Source organism: Equus asinus, chromosome 9 (assembly GCF_041296235.1).
Source record: "Equus asinus isolate D_3611 breed Donkey chromosome 9, EquAss-T2T_v2, whole genome shotgun sequence".
NCBI lineage: Eukaryota > Metazoa > Chordata > Mammalia > Perissodactyla > Equidae > Equus > Equus asinus.
This window is the reverse complement of record NC_091798.1, coordinates 20,786,272-20,807,946: the sequence shown is the minus strand read 5'-3', so window position 1 is coordinate 20,807,946 and position 21,675 is coordinate 20,786,272. Positions and strand designations below refer to the sequence as shown.

Genomic DNA, 21,675 nt, shown 5'->3' with positions numbered 1-21,675 from the left:
AAGGAGTCACTAAATCCCCTAAAATGTATATGGTATATTTTTTCTAAACTTTTGTGAATTTTTTGAGATATTTTCTAAAAATCTCAAACTTCATGCACAACTCTACCATTCTTAGCTGAAGGATTCTACATGACAAAACCGTTCGGCAAAGCAGATCGACAAGTCAGTGTATTTAAAACGGTCAAAACAATTAATAACTTAGACTACCATAGGAAAACTTTTATGGCTCTCAGTCTTTGGTGATCAAGTCTGTGGATGAAAGTCATGATCAGATTTACTTTTAAAATCAGCCAGGTCTTCCCTCTGAAACAGGGATCTGTGGCAATATTCACACACTGTCAATTACACTGTTTTACTCTCTGGTTGTAATTATTCTCAACATGAAATAGCCCCTCATCAGCTATTTGTAATTAAATCGTTCACACTTCAAGTAATGGACAGCAGAGTTTAGATGTAGCACATGATGACAATTTGGCTTACTATTCCAAAAAGTTTTCTTATTTTCATAAGGTTTATAATGTGCAAGATAAAAGGAGATATGTTAAGTAGACACTATTGCTATAAATCTAAACTTTATTCAACAAGGTTAAAGGAATAGAAGGAATTTTTAAACTATGTCCTCAGTGGTAATTCATGTGGTTCTATGAGGCCAAGTAACTGAATCCTATGTCGGAGAAGATTGAAGTTGAAAGAAAACAATCATTTTTTAAATGCTTACATTGATTAGGACTCTAACAAACTGCAAAAACGTGCACAATGTTTCTACTTATACATTTCAAATATGTTAGTGACACTCAAGGCTCCTCATGCATAAATTGAAATGGAAATGGTACCCTGAGTTGTAAAGTTAAAAGATACCCCTTCTCAAATGGTTATATGGCATTTGTTCTTTTGGCCAAGAATCAAAAATAAGCATTGGATATAAAAATCTCATTCACAATAACTCTAAAAACTGTAAAGTGCTGAAGAATAAATTTAAAAAGAATTATGGAAGGCCTATGGGAATAAATTTAACAAGAAATCTGCAAGACTTACATGGAGAAAACTGCAAAGTTTTATGGGAGGACATAAAAGAATATGTATAAATAGCAAGACATAGTATGTTCTTCAATAGGAAGAACCAACACTGTTAAGAAGGAAATTTCCTTCCAAATTCCTCAATAAATTTCAGTGCAATTACAACCTAAATACTAGTTCCATTTTTTTAATTTGCCAAAATTTAAAGATTATATGAAAGCATAACTATATAATAATGGTTAAGTATAATTAAGTATAAACATAATGAGGAGAGATTCGTCTGTATTTTGAGTTATAATTGACGTAGAACATTATATTAGTTTCAGGTGTACAATATGATGATTTGATATTTGTATATATTTTCAAATGATCACCACAATAAGACTAGTTAACATCCATCACAACACAGAAAAATTTTTTTCTTGTGATGAAAATTTTTAAGATCTACTTTCTTAGCAACTTTCAAATATGCAATACAGTATTACTAACTCTGGTCACCATGCTGTACATTACGTCCCCACGACTTATTCATTTTATAATTACAAGTTTGTACCTTTTGACCTCCTTCACCTATTTCTCCCACCCCCCGGCCCCCTGCCTCTGGCAACCATCTGTTTGTTCTCTGTATCTATGAGTTCACTGTTGTGGGATTATTTTGTTTCTTTGGTTTGTTTGTCTGTTTGTTTGTTTAGATTTTACATATACATGAGGTCATATGGTACTTGTCTTTCTCTGTCTGACTTATGTCACCTAGAATAATGCCCTCAGTTCCATCCATGTTGTCGCAAATGGCAAGATTTCATTCTTTTTTATGGCTGAATAATATTCCATTGTGTGTGTGTGTGTGTGTGAGTGTGTGTGTGTGTGTGTGTATACACACATACCACATTTTCTTTATCTTCTCACCCATTGATGGACAGTTAGAGTGTTTCCACATCTTGACTATTGTAAACAATGCTGCAATGAACATAGGGGTGCATATACCTTTTTGAGTTAGTGTTTTCATTTTCTTTGTGTAAATATCCAAAAGTGGAATTGCTGGATCATATGGTAGTTATATTTTTAATTTTTTGCGGAAACCTCAGACTGTTTCCATAGTGGCTGCACCAATTTGCATTCTCACCAGCACACAAAGGTTCCCTTTTTTCCACATTATCACCACTTGTTATTTCTTGTCTTTTATTATTATTATTGTTATTAATTTTTGTATGTGAGGAAGATTTGCCCTGATCTAACCTCCATTGCCAATCCTCCTCTTTTTTTGCTTGAGAAAGATTAGCCCTGAGCTAACATCTGTGCCAGTCGTCCCCTACTTTGTATGTGGGATGCTGCCACAGCATGGCTGATGAGTGGAGTAGGTCCACCCAGGATCCAAACCCACGAACCCAGGCCACCAAAGTGGAGCACGTGGAACTTTAACCACTCAGCCAAGGGGCCAGCACCCTCTCCTGTCTTTTTGATAACAGCTGCTCTAACAGATATGAGGTGATATCTCAGTGTGGAAGATTTGTCTTGACATTTAAAGCTGGAATAATTAAAACCAAATGTTGCTGGCACAAAAATGTAGAAAAATATTAATGAGGCAAATTACAGAGTAAAAGCAAAGACTTAAGGCCATGTAAGATTTCCTATATGATAAAGACAACATTTCAAATCATTAGGGAATAGACAGATTATTTCATTAAATGTTATTGTGACATCTACCTATCTATCCTGTCTATTCATATTCTTGCTTTAGAACTTACTCTAAAATATATTCTAAATGGATTTAATATTTATGTGAAAAACTACCTAAAATACTGAAAGATCACTTAAAATTTTTTTTTTAATCTTGGGTGGACAAGACTTTTCAAAGTCTGAAAACAAAGATCAAAATCCATAATGAATTTTAGTACATACAAATATAAATCTTCTGGACATTAAAAGAATATTATTCACAAAGTTATTACACAAGGAAATGTTTGCAATATATGACAAAGGGTTAAGAGCCTTAATACAGAAGAAGCTCCGACAAATCAGTAAGAAAAAAAATAAATCCTTCAATAGAAAAAAAAATCAATAAATGACATGAAAAGACAATTCAGAAAGAAGCACTACAAATGGCCTATAAACACAAAAGTATTTGAGATAGTTACCTGGGAATAAAAATTTTAATTAATCAAGGAAATCATCAATTTCACCTAACAGATTAGCAAAGGTCAAAGGAATGAACATACTGAGGGAGATACCCAGGATGGATCTGTGTGTGTGCAAATGGAACTCTCATACACTGGGTGGTGCGAATATAATTTAGCACTTTTTTAAAAGAAGCATAGCTTTGTAATATGTATCAATATCTACAATGGACATGCTCTGGGTTCCAGTAAGAATTCACTTCTAAGAATTTACAAGGGAAATAATTTTACAAGAGCATCAAATATGAATACACAGAAATGTTTAATACAGTTTAGTTCATAATAGTAAAAATCCCCCAAATAATCATAATGTCCATGAACAAAGGATTGATTTAATAAATATGGTGCAGCCATACAATGAAATTCTATGCAGTCATTGGATATTATGTTGCAGAAAAATTTTAGATGGCATCAAAAGTTGTGCACAAAATGTTAAGTGCAGAAATCATATTATAAAACATAATATATAATACTATCTGATTATATTTCGTGCACATGCATGTGAATTCCCAAGAAGTCTTGAGGTTTAGCAATCATTAGCTAATAATATTCATTTCTGGGTGATGGCATTAGTTGAGATCTTCACTTTTCATTATAATTTATTTTATTATTGATTTTTATATAATGCACAGAAATAAGTAATAAAACAACTCAGATTAAAAAATTGAAAACTCCTAACAAAATTATATGACAAATTTACCTGCTTTACAAAGCAAACATAACAAACAGTTGCATGTTACCTTAAATCCTTCATTTAATTTCCTTCATTTCCAAATATAGAAACTCCAGACCGGAATTTAAGAAATTTGACCAAGGTTTTATCATCAGTGACAAATTCAGGACAAACCCAGAACTTCCCAGGCCCTGCTTTTGATATAAATACTGACCTTTTCACAATAACTATAGAGGTAATCTCTTAATAACATGCAATAGCATATTTTAGTCCAAGGATTGTTTGCTTTCAAAAGAAATACAGAACTTAGCAATTTTTTAAAAATTCTATCCATTCATATATTCATATATATATATATATATAGTTTTTATATATATATGCTACACATGGCCTACTTTTATCCCTAAGTTTTATCAACCCAGTTATATATTCTATAAAGTAGAAAAAAAGAAAAGAGATTAGAAATATTTTGTTTAAACCACAAATTTTTCACATTCTTGAGGAACAGAAATGTATTCAAACTGAAGTTTTTGGATTGACCTGAAATACATCACAATTATTATTTCACACAAATGCTAATCATCATTTTACTGAGTATTCTGAGACATGTACCACCTCATTAAAATAACAAGAAAGATATGAAGGGCTGATAGTTTCCCGGTTCTAAAAGTCTCTCATCAAATTGAGTCAAAATTTAATTTTCTTCTTAATTCTCAGGATAACCATATACTTTCTTTCAGAGCAGTTTTTTGTTTTGACCAAGAATTGAATTCATTCCCCACTGATGAAACATGATTTATAACAACCAAGAAAAAAGTAAATGATAAACTTCAATTTATCCACAAACTCTAATGATGCTGAAAGTGATAACTATTATTTTAATTAATCTCTAAATGACTTAGACTTCTTTTGTATATTACGGATTTTATTCTTTATGTTCTATTTGTTTGGTTTTTGCAAATTTCCTAAAAGTCATCTGGGGAGCTGGAATGTGGAATATTAACAATCATTTAGGGAGATGATGAGGGAGGCAGGTCCATTCAACTTTTTCAACTCCCTCTTCCTTTAACTTGAGAAAAACAAAATAAATGTGATAGAGGACAATTCAGACTCAAATTCTAGTCCTAGCATTATCTAGCTGTGAAATAAAGGAAGGTTGTGTTGTCTTGATTCTAATAGGTTTAACTCACAGAAATCTTCTCTCAGTTTACCCATCTGTAAAATGTGATGCTACTTCATAGAGTTTTCGAGCATTAAATATGAAATCATTGAAAAATTACAATTCATTTCATAGAAGTTTCTCAATAAATGGCAGTAATTTTCAGTAGTGTTATTAATCATAATAAAATATATCCCAGTTATATGTCAAAAGTATAATGCAATTTTTCAAATCCTGTTTTTCAATCACCTTTTTAAATTATTTGTTTATAAACTATCAAATGTTTAAAAGAACAAAGAGAATCCACATGTACTTGGATATTGTTGATTCCATATCATGTAAATTCCAAAGGACAGTCCCTGACTATATACACATCCTTACATGGCAAACTCTTGCTTCATATTTTACATAATATTCATTTATACTAAACAAAATCCAGCTACTATGTAAAAAAAGGCCTTCTTCTCTTTCTCAACTATTGAAGATGCATTACAAACTCCTCACAGATAGGAACCACATATGTTTATCCCTCTCTCGTCTTTCTCTCTGGGTCTATCTGTCTCCCTCTCTCTCTTTAAAGCCCCACAGCATTAAGTAGCATTTGGTTTAATCAGGTTTGTTCTGGCGAGGGCTGCACTATGCACTAAAACAACAACAAAATGGGAAACCTGGAGTTCCAGGATTTTGACTATTTTCTTAAATGACAGCATAAACCATTAAGAGGTATTTTGTCCAAATCTGGGAATTTTACAACCAGGAAACATTCATAACACTCATCACTTTACCTAAAGCATCCTAAGGAAAGAAAGTTCCATTACAACAAATTTCCACCTAAGTGTTCTACCTGTAATGATCACAGTCAGTTTGGTAAAATAACAAGATAAAGCCATTTTATAATGTGGTTCTCAAAGCTGGCTCATTAAATAGATAAGAAGAGTTTTGTGGTGTTAGAAATTGAGCAATTAAGATATTAAAATGATAGCTGACCTTCCCAAATAACCAGGGAATAATATATTTGCCAGAAAATATTACTTTGTGAAAAGCAACTGGCAAATGATTTTATTCAGATTTCTTACAGAACAGAACTTGGTCCCCAAAACCTGAAGTCTAAAATAAAGCATGCAAAAACATGAAGGAAATATGGGAATTCTTTGTTTTTCTTGTGGTCCATAATTCTATAGCTGTTTCATATGTAAATTTGGCAAGTACTTAAAATATTATGACTTTTAAAATAACAAGAGTATCCTTCTCTAGTAAATTCTGTTGAAAAAATGGTTGGCCACAGAGGCATACTAATGTGATGCAAGTAAACACTTATGAGCATTCTTCTAACACATAAGCCAGAGGCAAATTTACACAACCTAGCAGATCAGCCCCACCAACGTCGAAAGAGAGTGTTGGCTTAACAGTGCTTGAAAGAAGAATGATTTATACAACTATCGACCAGAGAACACTTCAAGAGATCTTCAGTCTACTAACTCAAATGCTCATTTGGCAAAAGAAATGGAAATATGTATTTACAAAATAAGTCTGGAAGTTTCTTTATAGGTCAAGAAAAACAAAGAGAAAAAGTCTTAAATTTCATTTTTGGAGCCTTGTGAATTCAACAATGATAACTACACGCAATGGTGATTAGATTTTACAATCTAATAATTGTCACCTACTCACTTATATTTAAAACTCTTTCATATCTCTGCTTCCTATTTTATGATACTCTTTAGAATGGCCTACAAATCATTTCATTTCAGATTAATGTTAAAAACTATTGCTTGAAAAATCTATAGTCAATGAAATGTCAACGCCCTCACAAAAACTGACAATTTTTAAGGATGATCTTTGTATATTTCTTTGAAATCCAGTTGTCTGATCAGAAAGTCCTTTGTCAATCCAGTTAACTTGTAGTCCTAAGAAGCAGGAAGATCCAATGATTATTTCAAAACAAACGCTCCTTCCTCAAAGCAATGAAGAGCACATTCTCTAAAACACTACTTTTCCTGTTGATGCTTTAGAAGTTGCAAGGTAGAAATAACAGGACTGTTTCCATAGAGAACAGGAATCACCTTTGTATTATCTATATTACAAACCCTACTACCTAATATTTCCCATTAGAAGAATGATATGCAGAAAAAAAACAGACTTTAGTCTGTTTTCCATTAGTATCCACTGTACTCTTATTTTCATGGGAAATGCAAAACTCTAAAGCAGTGTCAAGGTGAGTATGAAATGAAAATATTATAGCTTGTTTATATATGTTTTTATCAAATCCTCTTTAACTTTCTATTTTGGATATGTTTGATAATGTACATTACATATTACTGCATAGATAAATAAATAAATATGCATTTATCAAGCAAGTTAAGTAGACAGAAGTTCACTTTTCATAATGCAACTGTCATCTCTATGCAAAATAAAATAGCAGACTAAAAAGTGACTTTTAGGAAACATTTAATTAAGAGAGAGGCATATAAAAGTCAGTAGGTAAACACGTTTTTAAAATTTTGATTTGATGGTCTTGCACCAATTAAGCACTAAATTACTGATCCTTAGAGGAGCAATCTCAAGAGGCTTAATCACTGAGACCTTAAGTTTAAGTATATACTTCAAGAATTATAATTAGGCGGCCATAAATAATTTGCAGGAAGCTATTTCAGGGGCGTTTTACGTCCATGTCAATGTGTAATGCTGCTACTAAACACCAATCACATAGCTATCTTTCTTAACGAGGCAGGAATAGACATATCATAGTATCCTGAAATGTATATTAAAATATCAGTATTTCTGATATTTTTCAGACATCTTAAAACTAAATAACTGATGCAACTATTATCAATTTCTTCATAGTATTAAACAATGTGTCAAGTGCTCATCCATCGCCCCATTTCACAAACTTTGTCCAACCTTTCTAAATATAGAATTATGATTATTTTCATCATTTGTTTCAATCAAATTAGTGTGGAGTTTCCAAAGGTAGAAAAATACAAATCAGTGCTGGAAAATGGTTTTCAACTTTCTCATACTTACCCTTAGTAAAGGTCCCCAGTATTCCACTTTATTCTTGTGAAGATGCCCAAGACTCTCTTATCATGTCATAGCATCTACTCAAGAAATTTCAGTGTCTCCTCTGCACAGCTGTCAAGGTCCTATGCAATTAAACTTCACCCTATATATTCATACCCTACATATGCAACCTACCATTCCTATCCAATTAAATTGGTTGTGCAATCTTAGAAATTATATAATCCCTCTAGTTCTTAGTTTCTACATTGGTAAAAGAGAATGATAATACTTTACTACCTAGCTCATAGGATTTTTGTGAGCATTAAGTGAGATAGTCATACGCACTCTAAATTTTATTTTTGCAATATTATTATTGCTAACATGCAATGGCTTTCTTCATGCTGTCTACACCCCAACACACCCTCCCACAAGACTGTTCTCCTTATTTTCCATCTATTCGAATTGCACTGATCCTTTTTGCCCAATTCAACTCTCCTTCTTCCATGACGTCTTCTTCTACAAATCTCACCCACTCTGACCACTTAGATCTTTACAATCACAAAAACCCATATTATAACTAGAAACCAGACAGTTATCAAATTTCTTTATTAGTGATTACAACTTCACTATAAAATTGCTGTTCCTCAAAGACTGCCCCTCAGATAATATGTGTCAAATCATATGGAGCGCTTTTAAACATGCAGATTCCTGAACCCCATCCCATAGCTACTGAATCAGCTTCTGGATAATATGAATACTAACACTAGACTCAGATGATTCTATTACATAGCAAAGTCTGAGAATCACTGTCAAAACTTAGTTCTCAACCTTTTATTTTGATTCCTCTACCTGACGGATACACCGCTCTCCAACACCACATCCCAACACTCTTCTTTCCAGCAACTCTCACCTCCCTCTTCAGTTAATAAGAATAATCCTTCTCAGCTCTAGAGAGAGCCTTGGCCCCTGTGTAAGAACCATTTCATATCCTTCCACAATCCAACCTAACTGGCGTAGTGCTGGTTAAGTTAGCAACTGATAAATACTTCTTGGTAACCTGATATACTGCAGTCCTTCAACTACCTCTTCAACAAGTTCATTCAATCCATATTTGTTGAGCATCTACTAATTGCCAGGCATTGCCCTAGGCACTGAGGATACACACAGACATTCTCCATGCATTTGCACACCACAAAATCCCTGATCTTCTTTCATAGCTTACTTATACATCATTTTTCTAAGATACATGTAGATTCACCTTAAAAACTTCATTAATTTAATTGTTGCTATTGTGTTAGGAGAGAAGTTATTTTATCCTCAATTGCCCAGACAATTACTTCTAAGTTAAGACCTCTTGGCAGGTAGGTGGGTGCCAAATTATAGAGCAAGGAAAATGAGCCTCGGCAATAAAACGCTGATAGAATGTTAACAAAATGAGCATCAGCAAGAGCCAGTGGCCTAAGACATCCCCATATTTTTCCATATAAATAGGGACAGAATAATATAAACCCACTTCTCTTCTTGTTTAATAAAATATATATTTTGCAAATAAAATGCACAACTGGAAGCAACATATAAATCTTGTGTTTGTATCTTTTAAAAACTCATTATCATCTTATTTCTTATTCCTCTTTTAACCATCTGTTTCCAAGTGTTTTCATGTCACCCAAAATATAAACTGATTTTTGAAAAACTGAGTAGTAAGAGGACAGAAACAGAGTAAAGAATAACTGTGTAAATACGACTCAAGTTGATATATAAAACTTTAAAAATTTTTTCCATTTATATGGCATTTAAATCAAGTTCTCTGTTTTGTAGGTGATTTATATATTACTGTTAATAGTGCATAAGTAAAAGCAAATATGTTTATTTTCAACTAACCTATAGCTAGCATTTTGACTAATAATCTATATATTATATAAATTATAATAAATATAATAAATTATAAAATACATATTTTATATATATTTTAAAAATCTTTTTTGAAAAATGCAGAATGAATGAAAAAGAAAATGTCAATACACTCACACATTTGTAAGATCATGAAAAAATACACACCAATTTATATTGGTGGGAGTAGAAATGTGTATTTTTTTAATGAAAGCGTAAAACTGTAAAAATACTCATGGTCTCTTAAGTGAAAATGTAGACTTCAAATTCTCTCTACAAAATAACTAAGTGCAATGCATAAAATATCAATAAGCAAACAGAGAAGAACCAGAAGGTAATATAGGCAAATTAAAACAGTTTTAACGAAGTGATGTCAATAATTTTAGCTTTTGATGTTTGTTGGTATTTTAAAATTGGTTTTGTCACAATGTACCATCAAACATAAATGAAAATGGCAATTAAGCACAAAATCCATTACTCAATCAGAAAATTCCTTCTCTACTCTAGTTACTTGGAGACAAAAGCACACCACCATTCTTTACACCAGTGGTTCTCATCTGGGGACAATTTTGCCCCCCAGGCCACATTTAGAAATTTCTGGAAACAGTTTCGATTTTCAGAACTGCATGGATACCTCTGGCATCTGGTAGGTAGAGGCCAAGGATGCTCCAGCCTCCTCACAACACAGAATTCTCTGTCCCAAAATGCCAATAGTGCTGAGATTAAGAAACCCTGCTACAGAATGACTAAAAAACCTTCAGTCAGTGCCCTCCCCTAAGATTGAGCCCCTCCTCCCAAAGTTGAGATAAACAGTTACTCTGATTTACATTCTTATAGGAATGCCCATGACCACTTAATCATTTGAGTGGGGGTGGGGGTGGGGAGGGCACTGAAGCACACATGATACACTTCTAAAATATGAAACTTGAGCTACTTCCCTTGCCTGCCCTCTCTTGCAGAGTAAGCCTATATTCAGATCTTTATTTCATGCCACAGTCAAGCAAGAGCACTGTTCAGGGTACCCACAAGGCAACAGCAAAGGATTTGCCCTAAGAGTAAACCAAGAGACATAAATTTATAAAGTGTCAATATCAAGTGTCATAGTTGTTTTAAAATAGAGGAATAAATTTTTTAGAGATATAACCTTTATAATGAAACATTTATATTATGTGGGGTGGAGGAAGAAAAGATAGGAGAAGAGAAGAAAAAAACTCAACTATCTTTAAGAGAATTATTTGTAGGAATAATGTGCCAGAAATCACAAAAATGTGTTCTCAATGGAAAGAAGTACAATTGAAACTGTGGTCTTAATAAAGGAAAAATAGGGAAAGAGTGTGGTCTTTTCACATAGTATCCACCCACAGCCTAAAACTACTGAGACAGTTTACAATTCTGGAGTGTATACCAGCCAAAATTTCTTGACAATGATTGGCCTTAATGGTTCTCTGCCAGATTCTGCTGAAGCAATAGGAAAATTATTAGACAACTTAAACAGCACCCATTCGTAATGAAATAAATTATGACACAGCAATACCCTCAAGTCTTCACAATCTTATATAAGTCTTCCTGTATTGCTTGGCTTAAATTGTGCTCAATAAATGTAATATAAATAAATGTAATACATGTATAATGAATGTAATATAAGTTTCTTAAGGATGCGGACCACGTCTTATATTTCATGCACACTGAATGACGTACCTACTTGAAAAAATCATTTGAATGAAATTAAGATATTTTTCAAGGTGGAAAGGTCAGGAGTAAACGTAACATCCTAGAAAGGATTAGTTTATCTGACCCACCTATTGTTTCCGAAAAAACAAGAATAAAAACCAACAACTACAAGAAAACAGGGTCCTCAAGGAATGGAAATGAATTTTTAAAATGAGGCCTTCTACATTTAAAAGTACAGTATAACTGATGGCTAAAATTGAGGGATGTGTAGTTATTGCTAGCTGTGTGACCTTGGTCAAATCAGTTAACCTCTCTGGGCCTCAGGTTCCTCTTTTGTAAATAGGTTGGTGGAAGCCATCTCACTCTTTATATAGGAGGATTGGATGAGATGCATGTCAACAGAACACCTGCACGAGTTCAGGACTCAATAAGCCATAGCTATAATTATTTTATAAAATTAGTGCTATGAAGAAGGTAGAAAATGTTGGGCAGGAGGAGGCCAGAGGAAAGAGAAGGGAGAGGAGGAGAAGTAAAAGAAGAGAACACAACAGCTTGTTAAGATTGGGTAGGAGAGCCTCTAAGGATAATTGGTTTAGAATTAAGCCGGTCTGTGGTCACACTCCCTTCACCATGCTTCATGCTTCCTGACTATCCTTCAACATGTGCTGAGTTACCTCATTTGCCCATTCTCCAAGGCAGCCAATTTTACCCTCCTCTAATCTCAATAGGAATTGTCTCCCAAGTCATAGAGAATATAGAAGTCTTCAATCAAGGAGGCCTCTAGTTTCCTGTCCCACTACGCCACCGCACTCCTGCTTTGTATCTGCAACCTGCCCCCTCTAAAGGATACTTCTCCAAATCACAGATGACTCCTTTGATCAAGTGCCCTCTCCCCACCTCACTTCAGATCCGAACTTTTCAAAAGTGTGGTCGTCAACCGCTAAAACTCCTCTTGCTACGATTTACATTTTACCAATGAGCTCCTGTTACTCCATCTGGAGGACAAGTCTCAGACTTACCGCAGCCGATCATTGTGGCATCTCACACAGCTGGCCCTTTGCCTCTTTTTTAACCTGTCCTGTGCCTCAGCTTCGGAGACATTGCTATCTGCAGGTTCTCCTGCTCAGTCTCTGACGGCCGCTTAGCTGCTTACTCATCTCCTTCGTGGACTCCTTGTTAGTGTTTCACCACTGAAACTACAGTGCTCACCATATCTCCATTTCTAGCTGTCTCCTCACTTTCTCTTTTTAATTTTATCCATTCCTATAGTTATAAGTACCACTTATATGCTGATGATGTCCAAGTTCACCTCTCTAGTAATGACTTCTTACTTGGCTCTAGACCTGTACTTTCCAATCACCTACTGTTTATCTCCATTCAGAAATTCCATGTGTCTAGGATAGACAGCATTTCCCAAATTGAACTGTCTATTTGCATGCTTCTTCCCATCCCCCCACCTCAACACAAATAAATGACAATAAATGACACCACCAGAAACTTGGGATTCTCCAAGAACTGTCGCTTCTACCTTGTAAATGCCCTGATTTTATATCTTCTCCTTTACATTTCTGCCTTAGTTCATCAGTCTTTCCTGGATTGTGGCAGTGGGTTTTCATCTCATCTCCCAACCTTAGGTCTTGCTCCACCCTCCATACTTCAGAAGCATCTTCCTGAAGAGTGAATCTGTTCATGTGATTCCCCTGTTGATGTCCTTTCTTGGGGCCCTACAGCCTTTAGAACACAAATTACAGTCTTCGGCAAGCCATAAGAATGATCATCATAATTTGATCACCACCTATGACCTCAACACCAACTCAACACCTCCTCAATCCCACTCCCAACTCCAGCTATTTTAAGATATTTGCAAGTCTCTAAGCCAATTTATTTTTCCTCTGCCTTATTCTCCTATATGCCTTTCTTTCTGCTAGGAATATCTATCCATAGACTTCTGACTCCCCATCTTCACCTAATCATTTCTATGTAAATACCTCAGTATTCTGTACTCCCAATATGCTCTGTCTATTTCCTCTTCCAAAGCACTTAGGATCCTACAATGTGATTCTTTCTGCATTGGCTGATTTAAACAGTGAATGCCTTGAATTTGAGGCCTATGATTCTATGCTCTATTTCTCCACATATATGGTATAGTGTCTAGTGAATAATAACAAATTACTGCTATGGAAACAAACAGTTCACTCAATATTTGTGGCATTTGCCAGGAGTCAAACACTCAACCAAATATTGTATATAGAGACAAACAACATGGGGAGAGATACTATAACATTGTCCATATGATTTTATAAACATGAATTAGGAAGGCAGAATAAATATGTAACACATAAGGTGACTTGAAATAACAAATAACAAATGAATGGTGAAATCAACAAGTGACAAAAGAACCCATGGGAGATACAGACCACTAGGTACTCAATTGGCTGCTCAGAAAAAGTTTTAGGGAAAAGGTAAGACATGCTAAGCATAAGTACAGTAGGAACCTTCAGTAGAAATGAAAATAGTGAATACCTAGATACTAAGTTTCATGAGGTCAGGGGACAGACAAGTTGATCTTGTTCACTTCTCTGTCCACAAGGCCTAGCACATGGCCGAATCATAGTAACCACTAAATAAGGATTTGTGTTGAACTGAATTTTAAACTGTGCAGCTGGTGATGCAAGAAAACATCTGTTAAAAAAAAAAAAAGGCAGCACTTTTCTCCATTCGCCATTCCATAAAAAGGTAATTTGTTATGTGTTTACTAGAACTCTTTCCTCAAAAGTAAAATATTGCTTCACTCTTTGGTTGGCAAATGCGTTGTTTCAAGATGGAGAAGAATTTGCTTTAAATGAAGAGAGAGCTATTTCAGTTCATAATCCTCAAAGCCAATTTTGGATCTTAAAATGCACTTTTCATCAAAGAATCTTAACAAAAAAGATTCCTGCCAATTTAACCAAGACATCTAAAAATATTTCATTCTAAAGCTAAGCTTCCTGCTCAGGAACATTCTAATTGAGATCACGTTCTTCCAAAGATCTTCCCTGGGCCGACAGTCACCTGAATCACACAGCCCAGAGACCATCACCACCTTCCTGAGCAAGAACTCACAACTGCACGCCATTTTGGATTTCTGCCTTTTCCTTACATGGATACTGGATTTCCATGTTTTCCTGGAATTTCTTTGTACCCAACAGAACTGTTATAATAAACCAAACCAGAGACGTGTAACTATGAGTTGGAAATCAACTTAATATGTCCTCTTTCATTTCAAACATAAGGAAACTGAGACCCAGTAATGTACATTACTGACCCAAGTACACTCAGGGCAGTAGCTGGAGGGGACACAGGCTCTCTTGATATTCACTCTTCTACATCAAGCTATGTTCATAGGACACCGATGCTTTCACATGTGTCATTTTATTAATTCCAGTAGTCACCTGAGATAGGTAAAACGGGACTAATCTTCCTCTTTAACAGGTGAGGAAATTGAACCCAGTCTGGCTGTGAATTCCCTCAGGATGACTAAGCAGCAGAAGCGGAACTAGTATTCAAGAATTCTGACTCACTTCAGGGTCTTTCTATCATTGTCAGTTACCAGGAACACCACATTGACATGAGCCTCTTTCCTTTCAGTGCAAATAATTCGAGGACAACTTTAATGGTCTGGTGTCTGGCATTCTTCAAAAGAAGATTTGCTATAATAAAAAGAAAGTTGCAATAACCAGAGGCCGCAGACCACAAAGGATAATGAAGAAGAAACACATGTATCAATGAATTTTGAAGTTTCACTTAAATAATCAATCAACCATTCTTTCAGAACTGAATCTAATCAAAAAATTCTAGCTCTTTTAGACCTGTATACAGGGAGCAATATGCCATAAACATCTTATTTTATTTAGACATCAGTGATGAAATTTCCCATCTGTTGCTTCAAATCAAATAACCAAATCAAAAACGATCTTTCAAAAAATAATAACATACATCACAAAATTTACCTTTGAAGGATTAAAGTCACTATGATTGCTAGCTGAAATAAGTGTTAATTTTTCAACAAGTAGAAATGTGCCTGGACAAGTCCATGTGTGTTAGCAGTAGGCTAAGAAAGGAATCTGCCCTGGAATTTTTAACACTAGGTTCTAATCATTAATGCTGCAATACTGTCCTATTTACAACCTGACATTTGTTTTTGCACTTTCAACATCCCATGATTTTTCAACAACAGTAAATAGCTCTAACAGATGACACCTCGCCTTAGCTGGATCTATATTTTGACTAGCAGGTCTTGGCATTGTGTCCAGCTAAGATACCTCTCCAAAATGCTACATGCAGGTAAAAAATGCACAAAACTTAAGAAGGAGAAAAAACTCACAAGCTTCTACTACTCTAAACAATTTTGGGAAATAATACATCTAAGTTCTTTAACCCATTGCAGCAACTTCTAATCATCTCATCATTGTCTCTTCGGGTTCTAAATATTTCTTAATTTTTGCCACCCAAAAAAGTTTGTGATGCTCTAAAGAGGGAAGTGCTAAGATAAAACTTTGGAGTAGAAACGAGCATAAATAAATCAAAATGCAAAAGAGAGGAGTCTAATTCAACCCCATGTATGATACACAGAACCACACCTGATTTCTATATTCCTTAGTTTTCAGCAACACAACTTAGATTTAACTACTTGGGACTTAGGAGGTATCCACAATAGGAAATTTTTTATTTTTATGGTAAAACTCAAAATAGAAACTGATGAAAGACCTCTAAAATACCATAAAAGTGAATATTCACATATCTGAGAAATTAAATATTTTCCCAAGAAATAAATATTCTCTACACACACAGGGGATTTTCATATTGTATGGGGAATCTGTGAGCCTAAATGATCCAATATTGTCTTTTGTCTATGTTTATATTCTATATGATAAATCTTTCCCAATAATTAGAATATTGGAAAATATATGCCACTAAAACATACTGAAACAGTTCAATATTTCCTGGAGTAGTCATAAGACATTTCATAATCTTGTGATATCTCAGGATTATCACCTATCTCTGGACAGTGTATAGGAACTAAGCTGGTTATTTGAGCTTCCTTTTTATTTGAATTCTTGGGATGTGAAAATTGTGTAATGTTGAGAGCATGTCCACCCCCGAGCTCTTCGGCTCTCTTGAGTTAATCAATAAATGTCCTAACTTTCAAGTCCTTATGGCTGGCTTAGAAGTTTTGCATAAAACCTTACACACTACGCCCTCTGCTTTAAGAGTGGGTCACATTTCTAGGCACAACCATGCCACAACACAATCATTAAAGGTGCTGTGTGCTATCAGGATTGAAAGTAACACTGGCATCTTACATTCAGCTGTGCCTTTCTAAAGGGACTTTTCCAAAGGGAAAAACATCAAAAACACAGGGTAGAAAAGTCACTGGAGAAATGGCCCAAGTAAGGGGGGGTATCTGGGACACTTGCCATTGTCTTGTATGTCTGCAGTGCCCCAGCATGGGCAGCAGGGGGCGCTCCTGCATGAAGCAAACCCCCCACAAGTGTTCCCCACTCGGGAACACCGTGCCTTTTTCCCTTAGGACTTACCCCAAGTCCAAGGAGGAAGACACGAAGGAGTGCTGCTGCCCATAAACTGTACAAGCATAGGACATACGGTGAATGACAGTGGAGAAGTGACCGCAGATGACACATGGGTCTGAGTCTGCCTTTGGAAAACAGGGTGGCCAATTTTTATTTTATTTATTTTAGTGGGCAGGAGGGGATAAAAGAGGCTGGGAACAATTGGCGGGGTGGGGGGTGGCGGTTTTTGCCATCAGCTATAAAGAGACCATCTCTGAAAGCAACAAGTGGACGACAGTATCCCAAGCCCATTTATTCCGTTTCTGGGCTACAGTTTAGTTTGTTTGTAGGTTATATTCTCTGTGAAATGTCAAATCAAAACCCTCCCCTCTTCCCCTAACCCCACCCCAAACCCAGAAAATCACTTGATGAACCCAGTTTACCCCTGAACCTTAGGAAATGTGCTTTCTGCAAGGGATCTCCTGCCTGTGGCTGCATTTTGCATGTGAAAGTGTGCTGCATTTTATTAGCTCTATGCCAAGTCCCAAGTAGCTGAACAAGGTTGGAAAAATCCTTACAGACCAGAGAAAAGCCAGCTCTGAAACCTCAAAACACAGTGGGTTCCAAAGCAAAATTCCCTGCCCTCACCCCCACTGCATACACACACTCACGCACACCCCACCCCCACAGCCTGGCTCCTTTCTCCTCCCTGCGGCCAAATGAAGGTCTGTGGAGACACAGCCATAAACCTCAATACTCACCATATTGACTTCAGAAACCATATCAATGCTGGCGATGTCAATGTTCATTCCCACAGCCACTGGGGGACCTGCAAACCAAGATGGCCAGCCACGTGATTTCTCAGAACTTCATTCATTCTTAGCAAGAGTTCTCTCCAGGCATGGGACACTGCCCCAAACCCCTCCTCACTGCTCATCCTCAAATTCTTCAATTCCCTGCTCCTTTTTAAAAAGGGTGGCAGGCACTCCTCTGGGAAATGCTCTATTGAACATGCACACACGTGTCCGGATGAGTGAGAGATTCCACCCACCTACCTATGTAGATGTCTCCAATACGTAGAACTTACAAAAGCACAGGAATGGTTCTATCCCAAGGGAATCTTACATATTATACTGAAACCCCCGCCTCCTCATTCTTTCCCACCGCCCCCTTCTGTGTGCAGATTTTAACTCTTTGAGCTTTCTTAGAGTCTGAAGCAAAATTAAACGGGCATAGCAGCGTATCTAAGCCTGCAGTGAGCGAAGTCCCTGGCCCTTTTCCCTCCTACCCTCATTATCCTCCAAGACCCCGGCCCCTCCCCCACCAGCCCATGCAGTGGGGCTTCCAGGACTGGATAATAACCTGACACCAGCCACTCTAAACCATGGCCAGAACTCTTCCAAAGTAGGAGGGCACAAAGGGTTAATGCCACTTCTCAACCAATTGTCTGCACATCTTGTCCTCAAAAATGTTCACAATGGCCTTCAGTAAGCCGGGTTCTCTGGACACATCATTAACTAAACTTAAGAGGTTTGTGTCTCAATGAAGCAAAGACAATGAGGCAAAGGATTTAAACAGTGAAGCTGAAGGACAGCGGCCACCAATTCACGCTAAGAGGGTCTCACTGAAAGAGCATGGAAGTGCTGGATAGTAACAAAGCAGCTCAAGTTTGGGTCACTTTCTCAATCTGGTAACACAGAGACACATTCAGTACACCACATGCACCCACAATGAGGGAGATGGAAGACACAGAGCGCACAAAGCTCAAAAGACAGCTTAGGCTAGAGCTGGGCTGTTTCTTATTTCCAAGGCAACCCCATTACCTCCAAAATCTGGTCTCAAACGAATGTCATAGCCTTTCAGGAGTCTATCCACCGTCTCTTTAACCAGCGACATATTACTAGGGTCATTGACACTACAGAAAGAAAAGATAATAAACAGGCATCAGTAAGGCAGCAGGCACAGCGTCTTCAGCTTCTATCTGATCCTCACTACAGATCCTTGCTCACAGAGGTATGCAGACAGAACCCTTCAAAGTGAGAAACGGAAAAGAGAAACGCTTGGCACACTTACCTCTGAGCACAGACAGCGGCGATTATTAAGGGGAATGACCAAATCCCAAAGTAGCCCTTTTTCCGGACTCTCCACATCCCTTTAGTTTTTGATGGGATTGAGGGTTTCACTGAAGAGAGGAGATCCAACTTAGTCTGCCCAGTGCAGTAATTCTAATGTGAGGCGCATGCGCACGGCGTACCAAAACATCAAAGGGGCAGCGTCGGATGCCTGGGACCAAGCAGATTTTCTTGTTAAGGAAAAAAAAAAAAAAATTAAAGGGGAAAAAGGAAAAACATATATATGTATAACATATACATATTTCAATAATATAGAGAGTCACCCCACAGGAGCACCCAGGGTAAAATCTTTGTTGTCCTTTAGTTAAGAGAAAAACAACTAGAGCGTCTGGTAAGTTTTGGTAGTTGCAGGAGGCAGTTTTGCACCTCGCAGGTTGTAGGTTGTGTGTGTGTGTGTGTGTGTGTGTGTGTGTCTCCTCATAAATATGCAAAACCAGATTAGGAATTTAGGGGATAGCAGGTGTGGAGTGCGAGCGGAAGATGGGTGTCTGGAAGCCCACTTCTGGTCTCAGCAAGCAGACGGGGGACAGTAGTTTGAACTTTATTTCCTTGGCGGATAGGATCCCCTGCCTGGGGCGAGATAGGTGCTGGAGGTGGGGGTTGTGCGGCGGGGGAGGGGAGGGGATGGTGGGAGCAGGAGTCCAAGAGGGAGGGAGGAAAGAAACCGATGGGAGGAGTGCTGAGCAATCCGTTGGATTTGGGGCGGGGTGGGGGGGTGGAGAATAAGAAATACACCCAAAAATAAAAAAGGAAGAAAGAAAAAGAAAAGAATCAAATGATGCCTCGTCTTTTCTAGGCGTCAGGGAGCAAGCTTTTCTTCACTACTCACGAGCGATTTCTTTCTCCTCCTCACCCTTTGCCCCCTATTCCCAGGGAAGAAAACCTCGGGGTCCCGGTTTCTCGCGGTGTGACGTGCCTGACCCGCTAGTCCGGATTATTTATAGCAAGGGGGGTGGGGAACGAGGGAGCAGAAAGGCAATGCTGTCTCTCCAGGTTTCGGTCTGATTCTGCATTGGGAAACTATTAGTAGGGAGGGTGGGGTTTAGATGAGGGGGTGATGGGACACGGGGGCGTGGAGGATACGGGTGGCAAGCGCCCTAGCATGGGTGCAGGGGGCAAGAGGGCTTGGGCGGCGACACGGTGCAGGAAGGGCAGGTGGCAGGTGGGACGCGCCTGGCGGGCCCCCCACGCCCCCTCAGAGCACGCGCACACGCGCGCACACGTGCAGACACATTGCTCCCCTCCTCTCCCCCGCCCGCCCTTCCTTACCTCGCCGGACTGAGCTCGCCTCCCACTCCAGCCGCGCGGAGCTGGCACCTCAGGCTGCTCTGGCCCAACCGGGGAGGGCGGGTGGTGGGTAAGGACACCTGGCTATTCAGGGGCTGTGATTCGGGCTGCGAAAAGCCAGAGTGGTCCCGAGAAGGATGGCAAAATGAGGAAGGGACCCAGGGGCCACCCGGGGATACCGCGTTCTCGCTGTCTTCGCGCCGCCTCGTCCCCTCTCCGCTTTCTGGAGCCAGGAGGGACTCGCACACCCCGAGGCTGCCTCTTCCCTCCGCCCGCGGCTTGGCCGGCTTGCTGCGGCCGCGGGGACAGGAGGAAGCAGCGAGCTCGCTTGGGGGTTGGAGAGGGAGGAAGATCCTCGATTCACGGAAGAAAGCTTTCCTCGGCTCGAGGGAAAGAGAACGCGCGCGGGCGCCGGGAGGTGCTGCGAGGCTCGGGGCTTGGGGCCATCTGGAGCCGCCCGAGACCAGGGCGGACGACCCTGGGGGTACTCCCCAGGTTATCACGGACCCGGGAGGAGGCAGAGAGGGCAAATGCTCCCGCTCCCCTTCCCCCACTCCTTGGTGAATAACTGGAAAAGTCAGAGCTCAAACCGACATTCTGGACCCCAGGGCTTAACTTCTAACTCCTCCTCCTCCTAATCACTGTTACCATTCACTGAGCGCCTACTACGTGCCAGGAGTCCTTCATTCATTCATTCTTACAACAGTCCTAGGTTTAGCTATCACCTCAGTTTTCCCATATGATGCGTTTAGAAACTGGAGCACTGAAGCTAAGGAACATGCTCAAGGTCACCCAGGTGGCTGGAAATGGAACCAGGATTAGGCTCCAGAGCCAGCAACCCTAACCACTAAACGAGACAGCCTTGACTCCCACGTCCCCGACCTTGCCGGCTGCGGGCTCGCGGCTGCGGCGGAGCTCCCGGCGCCCGCGGGCCCTGGGCGGGCGCGCGCACAGCGCCAGGCTCGCCCCTGCGCGGGTCCCAGGAGGTAAGGGGGCGCCCGCCACCGCCCTAGGCAGCAGGGGCTCGTGATCTCCGCAGCACCAGGGGCTCCGCCGCGTTCTGGTCCAAGCTGCGCTCTTAACCCATTTACCTCTTGACCACCTCCCTCCTCCCTCCCCTAGGTCC

General features: G+C 38.7%; 1 protein-coding gene across 3 annotated transcripts in view; it reads right to left on the bottom strand.

Moving 5' to 3' along the window:
• The window catches only part of GABRB2 (gamma-aminobutyric acid type A receptor subunit beta2), a 249,935-nt gene extending 228,778 nt beyond the window's left edge, over window positions 1-21,157 (bottom strand). Inside the window, exons 1-4 of one of the 3 annotated variants that reach the window (XM_014842749.3) lie at window positions 20,532-21,157; window positions 19,204-19,432; window positions 18,954-19,045; window positions 17,892-17,959 (exon numbers count right to left, since the gene is read on the bottom strand). In XM_014842749.3, coding sequence (XP_014698235.1) covers window positions 17,892-17,959; window positions 18,954-19,045; window positions 19,204-19,280 — 237 coding nt within the window. In that variant the 5' untranslated portion in view covers window positions 19,281-19,432; window positions 20,532-21,157. Of the gene's footprint in view, window positions 1-17,891; window positions 17,960-18,953; window positions 19,046-19,203; window positions 19,433-20,091; window positions 20,228-20,531 lie in introns of those variants that run through there. The other 2 variants (XM_044777706.2, XM_070517117.1) reach the window with 2 other exon arrangements.
• Between the last annotated feature and the right edge of the window lie 518 nt (window positions 21,158-21,675).